General features: G+C 42.2%; 1 protein-coding gene and 1 long non-coding RNA gene across 2 annotated transcripts in view; both read right to left on the minus strand.

The window, feature by feature from the left end:
- Positions 1-1,401: 1,401 nt before the first annotated feature.
- On the minus strand, positions 1,402-3,806 carry LOC120049248. Its single transcript, XR_005477098.1, has 2 exons — positions 3,568-3,806; positions 1,402-3,536 (listed from the first exon to the last, which is right to left on the minus strand). It is a non-coding gene; the product is annotated as an uncharacterized LOC120049248 (long non-coding RNA).
- Positions 3,807-4,755: 949 nt separating this feature from the next.
- Positions 4,756-16,010, minus strand: part of LOC120049688 (insulin receptor substrate 1-B-like) — a 79,963-nt gene continuing 68,708 nt past the window's right edge. The window contains exon 4 of the mRNA XM_038996039.1: positions 4,756-5,347. Within this exon, the coding sequence (XP_038851967.1) occupies positions 5,340-5,347 (8 nt within the window). The 3' untranslated portion in view covers positions 4,756-5,339. The remainder of the gene's footprint in view (positions 5,348-16,010) is intronic.

Consider the following 16,010-nt stretch of genomic DNA (forward strand, 5'->3'; position numbering starts at 1 on the left):
ACAGGTACACCTCCAATTGACTCAAATTATGTCAATTAGCCTATCAGAAGCTTCTAAAGCCATGACATCATTTTCTGGAATTTTCCAAGCTGTTTAAAGGCACATTCAACTCAGTGTATGTAAACTTCTGACCCACTGGAATTGTGATACAGTGAATTATAAGTGAAATAATCTGTCTGTAAACAATTGTTGGAAAAATGACTTCTCATGCACAAAGTAGATGCCCTAACCGACTTGCCAAAACTATAGTTTGTTAACAAGACATTTGTGGAGTGGTTGAAAACAAGTTTAAATGACTCCAACCTTAGTGTATGTAAACTTCCAACTTCAACTGTATCTCCCTGGCATATTACATAATTTATGCTGCAGCATACAATACATTTTTGGACTCACCTTGTAGTGCTGTGCTCACTTGGACCACCGCGCCACCTTCCTGTTCAAGTGAGCAAATTTTGTCATCAATCTTTGCAATCAAACTCTGGCATTCTCTGGATTTATGGTGCTTTCAACACAACTGAGAACACGGGGAAAAAACAAGGTCGATTCAAGACGTCAGTGAGCTTCAGGTTGGAGCTCTAGGAAGAGGCCACGTTTACGACTTGGAATTGCGAGTTAGATGATTTTCTCAGTCAGAGCTCGTTTTTTTCAGTTCCCAGTTGTCTTGAACTCACTGAAGTCATGCTGGGCTGACAGCATGGCCAATGTATTAAACCTTTACTGGCCATGGTGTTGCATGTGAATGTTTATCCTTTTAAGCTTGGAAAAGAAACCCTTAAACACAGACTTGGACCACACACCGTCTCCACTGAATAGCAGGCTAGTGATTGCTTTGTAACGCTTGCAGTTTGCAACTGATTCCTTCCAAACCACTCATTGTTGAATTTGTGATTTCCAACTTGTGTAATGTTTGTTTCCAATGGCCGATGAGCACTGATACGTTTTATCTATAATTTCTCTTCATATAACAAGGATTGAAAAGGATTTGCCAGTAGATTGTCGACTTAATTCATGATGTTGACTGATGTCTAGCTTGCTAGCTAAGATTTTGAAAGTATGATGTTGACATGATAAGTCCAATCAAAGCTATGGTAGATATACCGGGGATTTAACATCATTTTATCTGTGGCCAATCACTTTGAGCCTTCTTCGATGGGTACTTCTAATGTAAATCAATCCAGCACCCAAGGGGCTTGAATTTTCGAGCTCTCCCTGTAGATTTTGCGCTGACATAGTGTCCCCATGAGTAACAGAACACTGAGCCAATCACGGCGCAACTAGAGAACATTACCAACTCCTACGCTCTGTATTTTCCACTGGCTGCCCCACCACAGAAATCACAGAGCTAGGCAGAAACACCTGCATTTAGGAGCTGCCTTACTCAAGAAAGCAAAAAAGAGACCATGTTTTTATGCAGCTTTATTAACTCAATGATTTTTCTTTGACATTGTTTGCAAACTGATGTGACATGTACTAATGCCAAAATAACATGCAAAACAGATACAACTAAAAAAGTATATATATTTTTAGCTTAACAGGTGGGGCTTAAACAGGTAGGGCTCTGCCCCACCTGCCCTGATTGACGGGTCGCCACTGTAGGTATGTTAAATGGAGACATGACACTCTTGCCTCCAAGTACCTTGCTTCTCTAAGAATTAAAGTGACACTTCACTCCAAAATTCAAGTTTGTCATCTAGACCTCAACAGTGAATGAGCTCATGGGCATTGTCCACTTTTGAGGCCATAGTGTGTTGGATTTAACTTTGATTTCAGAATGAACTCTTGCACTAAGTTTGTTTTTGTGTGTTTTCCCCCATATTACTGGAACCTAGGATCTGGCTTTAGTTTGGAAGATTGTTGAGTCATTATGAGAAAAATATAACATTTCCAAAACACTGTTTGTGTTTAATGTGTGTGTGTGTGTTTGTGTGTGTGTCGCTGCCTCTTTGTGCCATGCAGTGAACAGAAACAAACCTGGCACAGTGAGGTTGGTGTCAAACTACTTTCCTAACCCCACCTCTGCATTAGAAACCATTATGGCCAATTGTCCTGACCACAGATCCCAATCTGGTAGCAATGAAGCCGCTTTGTTATGCTACCAAAAGTCACGTGACTCAAATGAGAAGGAAGTGCATAAGACAGCCAGCCCATATACAAATGTGGTGGTAGTGAAACGGACAGACACATTTCACTCTGTTTAAAGGTGCCCCCCCCCCCCCTATTTTTCTCTGTCTGTGATTGCTCATATTGGCAACTTACAGTAAGTTTTGTTCATTTAGTACAATTTCATAAGTGTCCCAGAGGCAAACTATGAGGCAAGATGTCTCAAAACATCCAAAACAGGTTTTTTTGTTTTTACGGTGGTAAGAAAACAACAAGAGAGCAGGCAAGGTTATAATAGCATTTAACAACCAAGAAAAATATAAAACGTCAGAACTTGAGAGCTCATAGTAGCTATTAAAAGTAGCTACTGTAGCTTTTTAATGTATTGTCTGAAAGAGTCACAGCGTATTTTTGTTTTGGCACTAATACGGCCATCCATAGACGAGGTCCTCAATGGGGTTCTCCTCGGGGCCTACATTTTTCAGCACCAACCCAATACAAACACGTGATGAAGTCAGGGGCAATTGGTCAAGTCATTTCATGGGTCACTACATCCTTGACCATAATTGAAACCTCAATAAGGGAAGGGTACCTTGAGGTTACACAATATTGTACATACGCTAAAAGAAAAATATACATAAAAATAGACTATATATATTTTGAGAGGATAGCCCTGATAGTGCTAAAGGGGAAGAAAGGGACAGACAGACATACAGACAGGCACTTTAGTGCTAATGCATAGCAGAAAGAGTTTAAAGTAAGAGACAAAAAGAGAGAGAAAAAGGGAGAATGAGAAACAGAAAGGACGGTTGTGGCCATCTATGCCCCCTAACAAAATACTTTGCTAACTAGGCTGAAGTTAGCATGTTCCCCGCAGCTAGCAAGGCCCATGTTATCAAATCCAGACGTTAGACAAGACGACTTTAGCAAGGGCTATAGTTAGCACAGCTAATGTCGGCACGTCCGTTATCTCTATGGACACTATACTCTACCATCCTATCGCTTACCAGGCTCCTGACACGATGGGGATGAAAATACCTGCAACTGTCTTGAGATAATAGATACTAACGTTTTATCTGATAATTGGATTGAGTAGGATAATAATGTCATACCTATATCTGAGCTGTGATCAGCAACACTGGCCATTTACCACCTAGCTAGCGCAATGCTGAGGGATTTACCACCTACCTAGCACAATGCTGAGGGATTTACCACCTAGCTAGCGCAATGCTGAGGGATTTACCATCTACCTAGCACAATGCTGAGGGATTTACCATCTACCTAGCACAATGCTGAGGGATTTACCATCTACCTAGCACAATGCTGAGGGATTTACCATCTACCTAGCACAATGCTGAGGGATTTACCACCTAGCTAGCACAATGCTGAGGGATTTACCATCTACCTAGCACAATGCTGAGGGATTTACCATCTACCTAGCACAATGCTGAGGGATTTACCATCTACCTAGCACAATGCTATAATAATCTGACCAACCCAGGTAGAGGAGAATGGGGTATGTTGAGTGGTTGAGCTCATCTTACCCCACTCGCCCCTATTTTGAATGGCTATGTTCCAACATCCACAGGAGCCCATTTACACCACTCAGAATCAGTGGTGTAAAGAACTTAAGTAAAAATACTTTAAAGTACTACTTAAGTAGTTTTTTTGGGTATCTGTACTTTACTATTTATATTTTTGCAGACTTTTACTTCACTACATTCCTAAAGAAAATAATGTACTTGGTACTCCATATATTTTCTCTGACACCCAAAAGTACTCATTACATTTTGACAAGAAAATGGTCCAATTCACACACTTAAAGAGAATATTTTTATATTTAATTTTGTATTATTATTTACTGCCATTCTATATTATTGTCATTGTTTATAATTTTATTACAATGTATATTGTATACATTGTTGCTTTGGCAATATCGACACAATGTTTTTCATGCCAATAAAGCAACTTGAATTTGAATTTGAGAACATCCCATGTCATCCATACTGCCTCTGATCTGGCGGACTCACTAAACACAAATCCTTCGTTTGTAAATTATGTCCGAGTGTGTGCCTCTGACTATCCGCCAATACATTTTAAAAATAAAATTGAGGAATAAGGAATTTTAAATTGTTTATACTTTTACTTTTGATACGTAAGTATATTTAAAACCAAATACTTTGACTTTTACTCAAGTAGTATTTTACCTGGTGACTTTCACTTTTACTTCAGTCATTTTCTATTAAGGTATCTTTACTTTTACTCAAATATGACAATTGAGGACTTTTCCCACCACTGTTCAGAATGCATGCATTCCACAACTTATCACTTCATTCCAAGTGGTATGTTAATGTAGATTTTGGAACAGAGCACCTGTCTTTACCTGCAACAAGTGCCAAGTGTTTGTGTGTTAAATACATATTGTCCAGCGCCAGAGACAGTATTCACGGTGAAGGGTGACTGTCTTATTGTAAAGTATGTGGGCGGGTTGGTATGTGATATAGAATACTGCAATCTTGGATGAGAGGTATGGGCAGAGAGAGAGATTTTGAAAGAGTGAGAGAGAGATAGGGAGAAATCTGTCAGTTACATGAGCTTAAAGCGAATAGAAGCTATGCTGCCAACATCTCACAGTAAGACAGTAAGGCCAGCTAATTGGTATTTTTATCATCATCATCCTTATTATTCTTACACCTGCCACAACATATTGCTACTTCAAAACAAGCACAAATACTGAAGCATCTTCACTTCCTTAGTCAACGCTAAGTTGAAGTTCTTTGTAAAATGTCTACAATCAAAAAAATGAGGCACTTGAGCAGATATATATTTCTATATATTTTGTTTTTATACTTTGTATATTTAGCCGTCATTAGATTAAATCCTTATTTTTGATTGGTTAATTGGGTTTCCATTTAAGCTGATGATCGAAAAAAAATCATTGGCTCCCAGTCAGCAGTCAGTCTTCATACTCTTCTCTGATTGGCTTAGAGTCCTCCCTTCTCAGGCTAAGTGCAACCAATAGGTTTTTCCAGAATATCATTGGCACGCATCCCCATTGGTCATCACAACCAATACACTGAAAGCAAAAAAATAAAAGGTTTTCCATCAATCCTTCCAAAGTGCTTCAGAGGTGTGACCAGTGCAACCCGTCTTCCCATTGGCTGTCACACAAGGATGAGGAGGAGGAGCTTCAGGATCTCTTATTTATTTCCCATAATTCCAAGGCAAGGGCAAAGACATCAGCATTCTGAAAACAGAGAGGAAATGGCCGGGTTAGAAGACCAGTAAACAACAGCATATGATATGAACATTAACCAAATATTACTACATTCATCTACTGACTACCACACATTATCACAAACATTGTTTTCCAATCTACAATAAGATATCTATGTCTGCTTATCCACAGGGGAACATTGTGTTCCTTTAATTACATATACAGAGAAGTTCAACTGAGGGATGGAAGGGAGGCGAGTGAGACCGCAAAGAGCGAGAGAGAAAGAGAGAGAGAGAGGAAAAGAGCGAAAAGAAAATAAGGGGAAAGAGAGGACAACCACCACTGCAGGGTGCGTGTGTGTGTGTGTGCGCATGCACGTATAGTTTTAGGTCAATTTACACTTTTCCCGTCATATTACACAACTAAAGCAAGTATGTCATTAAGAAAATGTCCTCATTATTGCAATAACATGGAACCGTTGAGAGCTCTAAATTCACAAAACACAAACTTGTCTTTGTTATGGAACCTCTTGTACGATTGATAACGCCTTCGAGGGTGACGGACTGACAGAGGATATTGATGCTACGGAGAGGAAAAGGACTGAAAATGCACACCATAACACGACGCTCATACTTCTTCCTCTCGATTGGTCGATGTCCCTTTATTAGGGGTAACTAGCGGTCACACATGACGAGTATGTACTGTAGGTCTATAATAATAACAATAATCATGTAATTAACATCGTCATTAAAGGCCAGTTTAATTACGAGGAAGCGTTGCGGGCGGGCGGGCCGCATGATGGAAACATCAAATCAACCAAAACAGTAATGACGAATGGTGACTGATTGAGAGAAAGGAGTCCTTTGTTCCTTTTCCTACATTTCCCAGCCCTGCTCTCTAATTGTCGATGAAAAAAAGTGCCTCCTCTATATTTTTGGTGCCCCCCACCGCCCCCTTCTTTCTCTTCCTGGTGCAGTGCTATATTTAGCGTCCCGGTACAGACGGTGCCAGCTAACAGCAGCAGCTAGTGCAGCTCAGCCTGAAAGAGCCACATAAACAATCAGCCCAATGGACCCAGGGAGACCAGAGGAGACAGGGCACACATTGGTACATACACATACACACACATTGGTGCAGAAGCGCTCACAGGCAATTCTTTTTGTGGGCACACCAACACACACACATTGAGGACACAGTGACCGGGTAAATATGGATGGCACATAAGAGCATACTAAACACACACACACACATTTTGTTCATCTATCCTCATGGGGACCAAACATGTATTTCCATTCAAAATCCTATTTTCCGTAACCCACCATTTCCCAAACTCGGACCTCAGGACTCCGAGGGGGTGCCCGTTTATCTCTAACACTACACAGCTGATTTAAATTATTAAAGCTTGTTGATTATTTGAATCAGCTGTATAGTGCTAGGGCAAAAAACAAAATGAGCACCCCTCAGGGTCCAAAACAGAGTTTGGGAAACCCTGCCCTAACCCTAATTCTATCCTTCACCCTAATTGTAAACCTAACAAACCTCCACGCAAAAACACACCAATCCATTAGGCCGGGGTCAGTGAGTACATATATCTAAATGCGAACCGTGACACACACACTAACTACTGACATCAGTGCGGTCATACGCAACCAGAAAGGAAGCACTTCCTTTTCTAAACTGCTTTAAATCGCTCTCTCATCGATTTCAACCATTTCCTTGCGTCATCTCTCCGTTCTGGGCTCTAATCGATGTGATGATGCCTCTGTGAGTAAGTGTGACTGTCCCGCTCTGCAGGCTCTTTAACTCTGAGGCCAGATGGGGCTATGATCTCAGCCAATGTCTGGCCTATAAAATGTTCCCTCTCTATATCAGTCCCTATGTCAGTCGGTCTATGTGTCTATCTGGGGCAGTCAAAGTGATGGCTCACTGGATGAAGCAGTCAATGTGATCTGTGTCTGCCTGGGGCTGTCAATGTCCGGTTCTGTGACGGCTCACTTTAGTGGCTCATTAAGGGTAAGGCACCCTCTGTGCCTTTAAGTAGATTCATTTGAGTGTATTTGTGTGTCACCCTAGCATCTGTCAGTCTGTGAGTCAGTCTCCGCGATGATGTAAGATGAATATAAGATGCAACGCCTTGTTCTGTGTGTGACACACACTCGTCTGTTGATCAGAGTTGTCTGTCTGCGTCAGTTGTTGTCTGTCTGCGATGGGGTCACTGGACTTAGTTTAGATCTGTGTGTCCCTCAATAGACTGACACTGGCTGAGCACATGCTGCTACTGCGCAAGTGGGCACACCTCTCTCTCACACACACACACACACAAAATCGCATACACTCGCTCTCCCCTCTGACCCTTGCACCGTCAATCACTTCCATGCCCCAGGAGCCACAGCTGTCAAGTTATATAACATTCTGTTTAACCAAGAGCCCATCACCATAGGAAGGCCTCTGCCAAGCAAAGAGAGGGTGTTATGAAAGCCAGTAGGGAAGAGGGGATCAGTGCAAAGAGCCAAGCGAGAGAGATCGAGAGATTAAGGCAATCTCTCTCTGTGTGCGTGTGACATCTGGGAGATGTACAGTGGGGAGAACAAGTATTTGATACACTGCCGATTTTGCAGGTTTTCCTACTTACAAAGCATGTAGAGGTCTGTAATGTTTATCATAGGTACACTTCAACTGTGAGAGACGGAATCTAAAACAAAAATCCAGAAAATCACATTGTATGATTTTTAAGTAATTAATTTGCATTTCATTGCATGACATAAGTATTTGATACATCAGAAAAGCAGAAATTAATATTTGGTACAGAAAACTGTTTGCAATTACAGAGATCATACATTTCCTGTAGTTCTTGACCAGGTTTGCACACACTGCAGCAGGGATTTTGGCCCACTCCTCCATACAGACCTTCTCCAGATCCTTCAGGTTTCGGGGCTGTCGCTGGGCAATACGGACTTTCAGCTCCCTCCAAAGATTTTCTATTGGGTTCAGGTCTGGAGACTGGCTAGGCCACTCCAGGACCTTGAGATGCTTCTTACGGAGCCACTCCTTAGTTGCCCTGGCTGTGTGTTTCGGGTCGTTGTCATGCTGGAAGACCCAGCCACGACCCATCTTCAATGCTCTTACTGAGGGAAGGAGGTTGTTGGCCAAGATCTCGCGATACATGGCCCCATCCATCCTCCCCTCAATACGGTGCAGTCGTCCTGTCCCCTTTGCAGAAAAGCATCCCCAAAGAATGATGTTTCCACCTCCATGCTTCACGGTTGGGATGGTGTTCTTGGGGTTGTACTCATCCTTCTTCTTCCTCCAAACACGGCGAGTGGAGTTTAGACCAAAAAGCTCTATTTTTGTCTCATCAGACCACATGACCTTCTCCCATTCCTCCTCTGGATCATCCAGATGGTCATTGGCAAACTTCAGACGGGCCTGGACATGCGCTGGCTTGAGCAGGGGGACCTTGCGTGCGCTGCAGGATTTTAATCCATGACGGCGTAGTGTGTTACTAATGGTTTTCTTTGAGACTGTGGTCCCAGCTCTCTTCAGGTCATTGACCAGGTCCTGCCGTGTAGTTCTGGGCTGATCCCTCACCTTCCTCATGATCATTGATGCCCCATGAGGTGAGATCTTGCATGGAGCCCCAGACCGAGGGTGATTGACCGTCATCTTGAACTTCTTCCATTTTCTAATAATTGCGCCAACAGTTGTTGCCTTCTTACCAAGCTGCTTGCCTATTGTCCTGTAGCCCATCCCAGCCTTGTGCAGGTCTACAATTTTATCCCTGATGTCCTTACACAGCTCTCTGGTCTTGGCCATTGTGGAGAGGTTGGAGTCTGTTTGATTGAGTGTGTGGACAGGTGTCTTTTATACAGGTAACGAGTTCAAACAGGTGCAGTTAATACAGGTAATGAGTGGAGAACAGGAGGGCTTCTTAAAGAAAAACGAACAGGTCTGTGAGAGCCGGAATTCTTACTGGTTGGTAGGTGATCAAATACTTATGTCATGCAATAAAATGCAAATTAATTACTTAAAAATCATACAATGTGATTTTCTGGATTTTTGTTTTAGATTCCGTCTCTCACAGTTGAAGTGTACCTATGATAAAAATTACAGACCTCTACATGCTTTGTAAGTAGGAAAACCTGCAAAATCGGCAGTGTATCAAATACTTGTTCTCCCCACTGTATGTGCTGTGGATTACAGCACATTAGCCGGTAATAGACGGATTTTGGCCCCAAAAAATAAATTAAAAGACGATAAATTAAAATTGCCACCGGCCAATTGCAAAACAATGTTTTTAGCCTATTCATTGATGAAAATACCAGTCGATCTAAATAGATTTGACCAGTCATGCTTCATTTGAATATTTTACTGGAATTAAATTGGCGTGTGTATTTTGTTAGTCGTTATGATTCTTATTTATCACACACGCACAGCATACAGATACAGAGCCTAGTTTAAGCGGAAAATTAGTCAGACAGCGCGAGAGTGGCTGCTACAGCTCCTATTGCAGCCGGAGTGAAACGTGCTTTATAAGCACAATCAATGTGCAACAATTCTAAATGAAATCGCGAGTTAAAACATTTGTGGCGGCCACAATTAAAAATCGCTACTACTTTTATTTCTCAACTGGTAATTGAAGCGCTCCTCCTTTTCGCCATTCAAGTTCAACGGTTGGCTTCAGCGGGTCACACGTCTGTGTGAGATGGAAGCAGTATGCATTTTGAAAACATATACAGTACCAGTCAAAAGTTTGGACACACCTACTCATTCAAAGTTAAAAAAAACAACTATTTTCTACATTGTAGAATAATAGTGAAGACATAAAAACTATGAAATAACACATATGGAATCATGTAGAAACCAAAAAAAGTGTTAAACAAATAAAAATATTTCAGATTCTTCCAAGTTGCCACCCTTTGCCTTGATGACAGCTTTGCACACTTGGCATTCTCTCAACCAGCTTCATCAGAAATGCTTTTCCAACAGTCTTGAAGGAGTTCGCACACATGCTGAGCACTTGTTGGCTGCTTGTCCTTCACTCTGCAGTTCACCTCATCTCAAACCATCTCAATTGGGTTGAGGCCGGGTGATTGTGGAGGTCGGGTGATTGTGGAGGCCAGGTCATCTGATGCAGCACTCATCACTCTCCTTGGTCATATAGACCTTACACAGCCTGGAGGTGTGTCCTGAGTCATTATCCTCCCAAACCTTCTCAGTTGGGTTGAGGTTGGGTGATTGTGGAAGCCAGGTCATCTGATGCAGCACTCCATCACTCTCCTTCTTGGTCAAATAGCCCTTACACAGCTTGGAGGTGTGTTGGGTCATTGTCTTGTTGAAAAACAAATTATAGTCCCACTAAGCGCAAACCAGATGGGAAGGTCTATCGCTGCAGAATGCTGTGGTAGCCATGCTGTTTTTATTTATTTGTATATTTTTTTATTGAATATCCGAAACCTACCATATACTTGCAGTGAAGCCGCTCAACAACTACATCATATCAGTCATCCAACAGACTCCCATTCAGGGTGACACACCTCCAAGATCCCCCCCCACAGTTCCCCAATAGCTGTCCCTCAACTATTCTAGACCCCTCCGACACTCCCCCTCCAAGAAGAAAAATAAAAAATACATTTAATTCCATTCCCCACCCCCCATGAACCCCCCGATGCACCAAAAACCAAGAGAATGAACTAAAGAGAAAAAAGAAAAAGACAGAAGAAAACAGCAAACAACAATAAAAGAAAATAAATAATAAATAAATATTTAAAACAAAGGACAACTAAAATCATAACAGCAATGCCAACTGTATAAGTTTGTGTGCATGTCTGGCACTATTACATGGACAGTTGAAGTCGGAAGTTTACATACACATTAGTCAAATACATTTAAACTCAGTTTTTCACAATTCATGACATTTAATCCTAGTAAAAAAGCCCTGTCTTAGGTCAGTTAGGATCACCACTTTATTTTAAGAATGTGAAATGTCAGAATAATAGTGGAGAGAAGAATTCTTTCAGCTTTTATTTCTTTCATCACATTCCCAGTGGGTCAGGCGTTTATATACACTCAATTAGTATTTGGTAGCATTGCCTTTAAATTGTTTAACTTGGGTCAAACGTTTCGGGTAGCCTTCCACAAGCTTCCCACAATAAGTTGGGTGAATTTTGGCCCATTCATTCCTCCTGACAGAGCTGGTGTAACTGAGTCAGGTTTGTAGGCCTCCTTGCTCACACACACTTTTTCAGTTCTGACCACAGATTTTCTATAGGATTGAGGTCAGGGCTTTGTGATGGCCACTCCAATACCTTGACTTTGTTGTCCTTAAGCCATTTTGCCACAACATTGGAGGTATGCTTGGGATCATTGACCATTTGGAAGACCCATTTGCGACCAAGCTTTAACTTCCTGACTGATGTCTTGAGATGTTGCTTCAATATATCCACATCGTGTTCTTTCCTCATGATGTCATCTATTTTGTGAAGTGCACCAGTCCCTACTGCAGCAAAGCACCCCCACAACATGATGCTGCCACCCCCGTGCTTCACGGTTGGGATGGTGTTCTTCAGCTTGCAAGACTCCCCCTTTTTCCTCCAAACATAACGATGGTCATTATGACCAAACAGTTCTATTTTTGTTTCATCAGACCAGAGGACATTTCATGGCCAGAGGACAACTGTGAAGCACGGGGGTGGCAGCATCAAAAGTACGATCTTTGTCCACAGGTGCAGTTTCAAACCGTAGTCTGTCTTTTTTTAATGGCAGTTTTGGAGCAGTGGCTTCTTCCTTGCTGAGCGGCCTTTCAGGTTATGTCGATACAGGACTCGTTTTACTGTGGATATAGATACTTTTGTACCGGTTTCTTCCAGCATCTTCACAAGGTCCTTTGCTGTTGTTCTGGGATTGATTTGCACTTTTCGCACCAAAGTACATTCATCTGTAGGAGACAGAACACGTCTCCTTCCTGAGCGGTATGACGGCTGCGTGGTCCCATGGTGTTTATACTTGCGTACTATCGTTTGTACAGATGAACATGGTACCTTCAGGCGTTTGAAAATTGCTCCCAAGGATGAACCAGACTTGAGGTCTAAAAAAAAAAAATTCGAAGGTCTTGGCTGATTTCTTTTGATTTTCCCATGATGTCAAGCTAAGAGTCACTGCGTTTGAAGGTGTGCCTTGAAATACATCCACAGGTACACCTCCAATTGACTCAAATGATGTCATGAGAATTGAAAGAATTGTCCGTAGAGCTCTGAGACAGGATTGTGTGGAGGCACAGATCTGGGGAAGGGTACCAAAACATTTCTGCAGGATTTTAGAAGAACACAGTGGCTTCCATCATTCTTCAATGGTAGAAGATTGGAATTACCAAGACTCTTCCTAGAGCTGGCCGCCTGGCCTAACTGAGCAATCGGGAGAGGAGGGCCTTGGTCAGGGATGTGACCAAGAACCTGATGGTCACGATGACAGAGCTCCATAGTTCCTCTGTAGAGTTTGGAGAACCTTCAAGCAGGACAACCATCTCTGCAGCACTCCACCAATCAGGCCTTTATGGTAGAGTGGCAAGACAGAAGCCACTCCTCAGTAAAAGGCACATGACAGCCCGCTTGGAGTTAAAGGACTCTCAGACCATGAGAAACAAGATTCTCTGGTCTGAAGAAACCAAGATGGAGGAAACCTGCCACCATCCCTATGGTAAAGCATGGTGGTGGCAGCATTATGCTGTGGGGATGTTTTTCAGCAGCAGGGACTGCGAGACCAGTCAGGATTCAGGGAAAGATGAATGGAGCAAAGCACAGAGAGATCCTTGATGAAAACCTGCTCAGTGCTCAGGACCTCAGAATGTGATGAAGGTTCACCTTCCAACAGGACAACAATGCTAAGCACACAGCCAGTACAACACAGGAGTGGCTTCGGTACAAGTCTCTGAATGTCCTTGAGTGGCCCAGCCAGAGCCTGGACTCAAAGCTGATCTAACATCTCTGGACAGACCTGAAAATATCTGTGCAGCGACGCTCCCCATCCACCCTGACAGAGCTTGAGAGGATCTGCACAGAAGAATGGGAGAAACTCCCCAAATACAGGTGTGCCAAACTTGTAGCGTCATACCCAAGAAGACTCGAGGCTGTAATCGCTGCTAAAGGTGCTTCAACAGTCAAGGGTCTGAATACTTATGTAAATGTGACATTTCAGTATTCTATTTTTTTTTTATTTGCAACATTTCTAAAAACCTGTTTTCGCTTTGTCTTCATGGGGTATTGTGTGTGGATCCATTTTAGAGTAAGACTAACCTAACAAAATGTGGAAAAAGTCAAGGGGTCTGAATACTTTCCGAATGCACTGTAGCTTAGTAGAACCCCCCTCCCCTCCCCTGCTTAGACTGTTTTGTGCCAAAAATAAGCAGTTAAATACATGTATAAAAAAGAAACAACAAATGTTTCCTAATGTTTCTTATATCTCTCAGATATAGGACAGACACTTCAGAACAAACTTCCTTTTGATTTCTGTTGTTCAATGTAGTGAATCTGTGCCACTTTTGTTTGTTTTTGGACAATCATTTCCTCCTCCAGGTTAGATGGACGTCATACCGTATTTGTGTCTACCCTTTCGTAGGCCTAATATATGGATCAGACGTCGCTTTTACTGATCTGTTTGTCAGTGTCAGCAGAGTAGGCTACCCTGTCATTTTTGTTGTATTAAAAAAGATTCTGCTAATGTCTCCAGTCATATAAAGTGTAGTAGAAGTGCATGAAATGCATTTATAAAAAGGTCAACATTTTCCTGTGCAACGGAAGGAGAATACATTTAGTCTATTTGTTATAGCCTAGGCCTACTTTAAGCCACTACGTTCTGCATTGAACAGTCTTTTTTGCAAACAGTGATTGAGTTAAGCTATATTATTAGCCTAAGTTATGACTATCCAATCTAATCAACTTAGAAATAAGTTAGGCTATTTTACATAAGTCTGCAAATGAGAGGATGCAAGGATTGCTTTATCATAAAGGTGCATTTTTATGGTGAACATTTGCTTTCCCAAGCTTGAAACTCACACGCCGCCTATGTTAGAATAACTGCCCACATTTACTTTTCCTCAGCCAATGAGATGAGTAACAAACAGCAAAATCACTAGCCTACGTCAATCTACTGTCCCCCATAGTAGAGAAGTTGACCTATTCTATTGGTCAGCTTGTCGTTCTGTGCGAGAAAGAAATAGCCTGTTCCAAACCGACTCTGGGACAGTTGTGAGAAGATAGATAACCAATTCATACAACCAGTAGGCTACATCCCCAAAAAACTTTAAAATGGCAACGAGGCTGATGCAACAGATCAGAACGCTTTGCATAAAATGTTGATCAACTATTATTTCTTTACATTATAACCGCAGCAATGCATACAAGGCAGTAGCCTACGCGCGAATGTTCGTTCCATAATGCAAATTAGCATTAGATAACTTTTCCATAATGCAAATTAGCATTAGATAACTGTGTTGTAGGGCATGAGTTCGGGGCTCAAGTATGCTTTATCTATTCCCTATGTTCAACAGTTTGGACATAAATCGTACAGTGATTTGATTTATCCACAGAAATTGAAATTATAGGAGGGAACATTCTGCTAAATAATTATATAAAACACCCACGCACACCGTACACCCCCCCCCCCCCCCCCCCCAACCAGCCCATTTGCTGACTCAGCCCTTCTCCCCCCTCTCTGTTCCGTCGCTCTACCAGTTCTGCCACTTTTCTGCCAAAGTGTTCTGAGAAAGCTCCAGAATAAACACTGTTCAGTTCAGAGAGGTGATTTACTACCATAAAGGAGAGGCAAGGCAGCACGGGGCTCTAGCCCTCCGGCAGAGCTGTAGTTCTTCCTAATACCCTTCCCAGAAAACGCTGTACTTCATTCACCCTTCTGAAGTAGCACACAAGACGAGATAGCAACAGAGGAGGCGTATAGGCTAACATTCAACGCTATTCTGCACCGTTTAGGGGTGGAATCGCTCTATGTAGAGTAAATACGGTTTTGCTTCTAGAGTCCAGACATTGATCTTGGGTCAGTTTTGTGTGTACTCGCAGAGTGGTTAAGGTTAGAGGTTAGGGGAGGGTTAAAAAAAAACTTGCATCTCAAAGGCTATTTCACATCCCCTGTTTCTTTGTTTCACTTGATATGCATTTTGCAAAGTCAGAGGTTTTGGCTACTAGTCTAGAATCCCAAAAGGATTGATTGACAAACTTTTTGGGAAATTTCGACAAAGAGAGAACAAAACTGCTGACCAAGCTTTATTATTAAGAAACATTGTCCCATGACTTAGGAGGGAGAAACGGGTGTGTGTGTGTGTCCATGCCCCCATCCAGTCCATACCCCCATCCTGAGATCTGATAAATTGTGTAATCATTAATAGAGTTGTAAGTGGTGTCTCCATCAATCCAGTCCCCCTCATAGTCCGTCCTCCAAACCCTTCCCTCCTTCCTCCCCGCTGTGGCGTTTAGAGTTACCATGTGTAACCTTAGTACCTTAATTCAGATAAGAGCGCTTCTGTGAAGCAGGATACACGGTGACAGACTGTGTGTGTGTCAGTGTGTGTGTGTGTGTGTGTGTGTGTGTGTGTGTGTGTGTGTGAGAGAGAGTATCTAAGAGTGAGAGTTTGTGAGCGTGTATGTGTGTATGTGGACGAGTGTGTATGTGTGTGTGAGTGTGTATG

The sequence above is a fragment of the Salvelinus namaycush genome, chromosome 6 (genome assembly GCF_016432855.1).
Source record: "Salvelinus namaycush isolate Seneca chromosome 6, SaNama_1.0, whole genome shotgun sequence".
NCBI classification, from domain to species: Eukaryota; Metazoa; Chordata; class Actinopteri; order Salmoniformes; family Salmonidae; genus Salvelinus; species Salvelinus namaycush.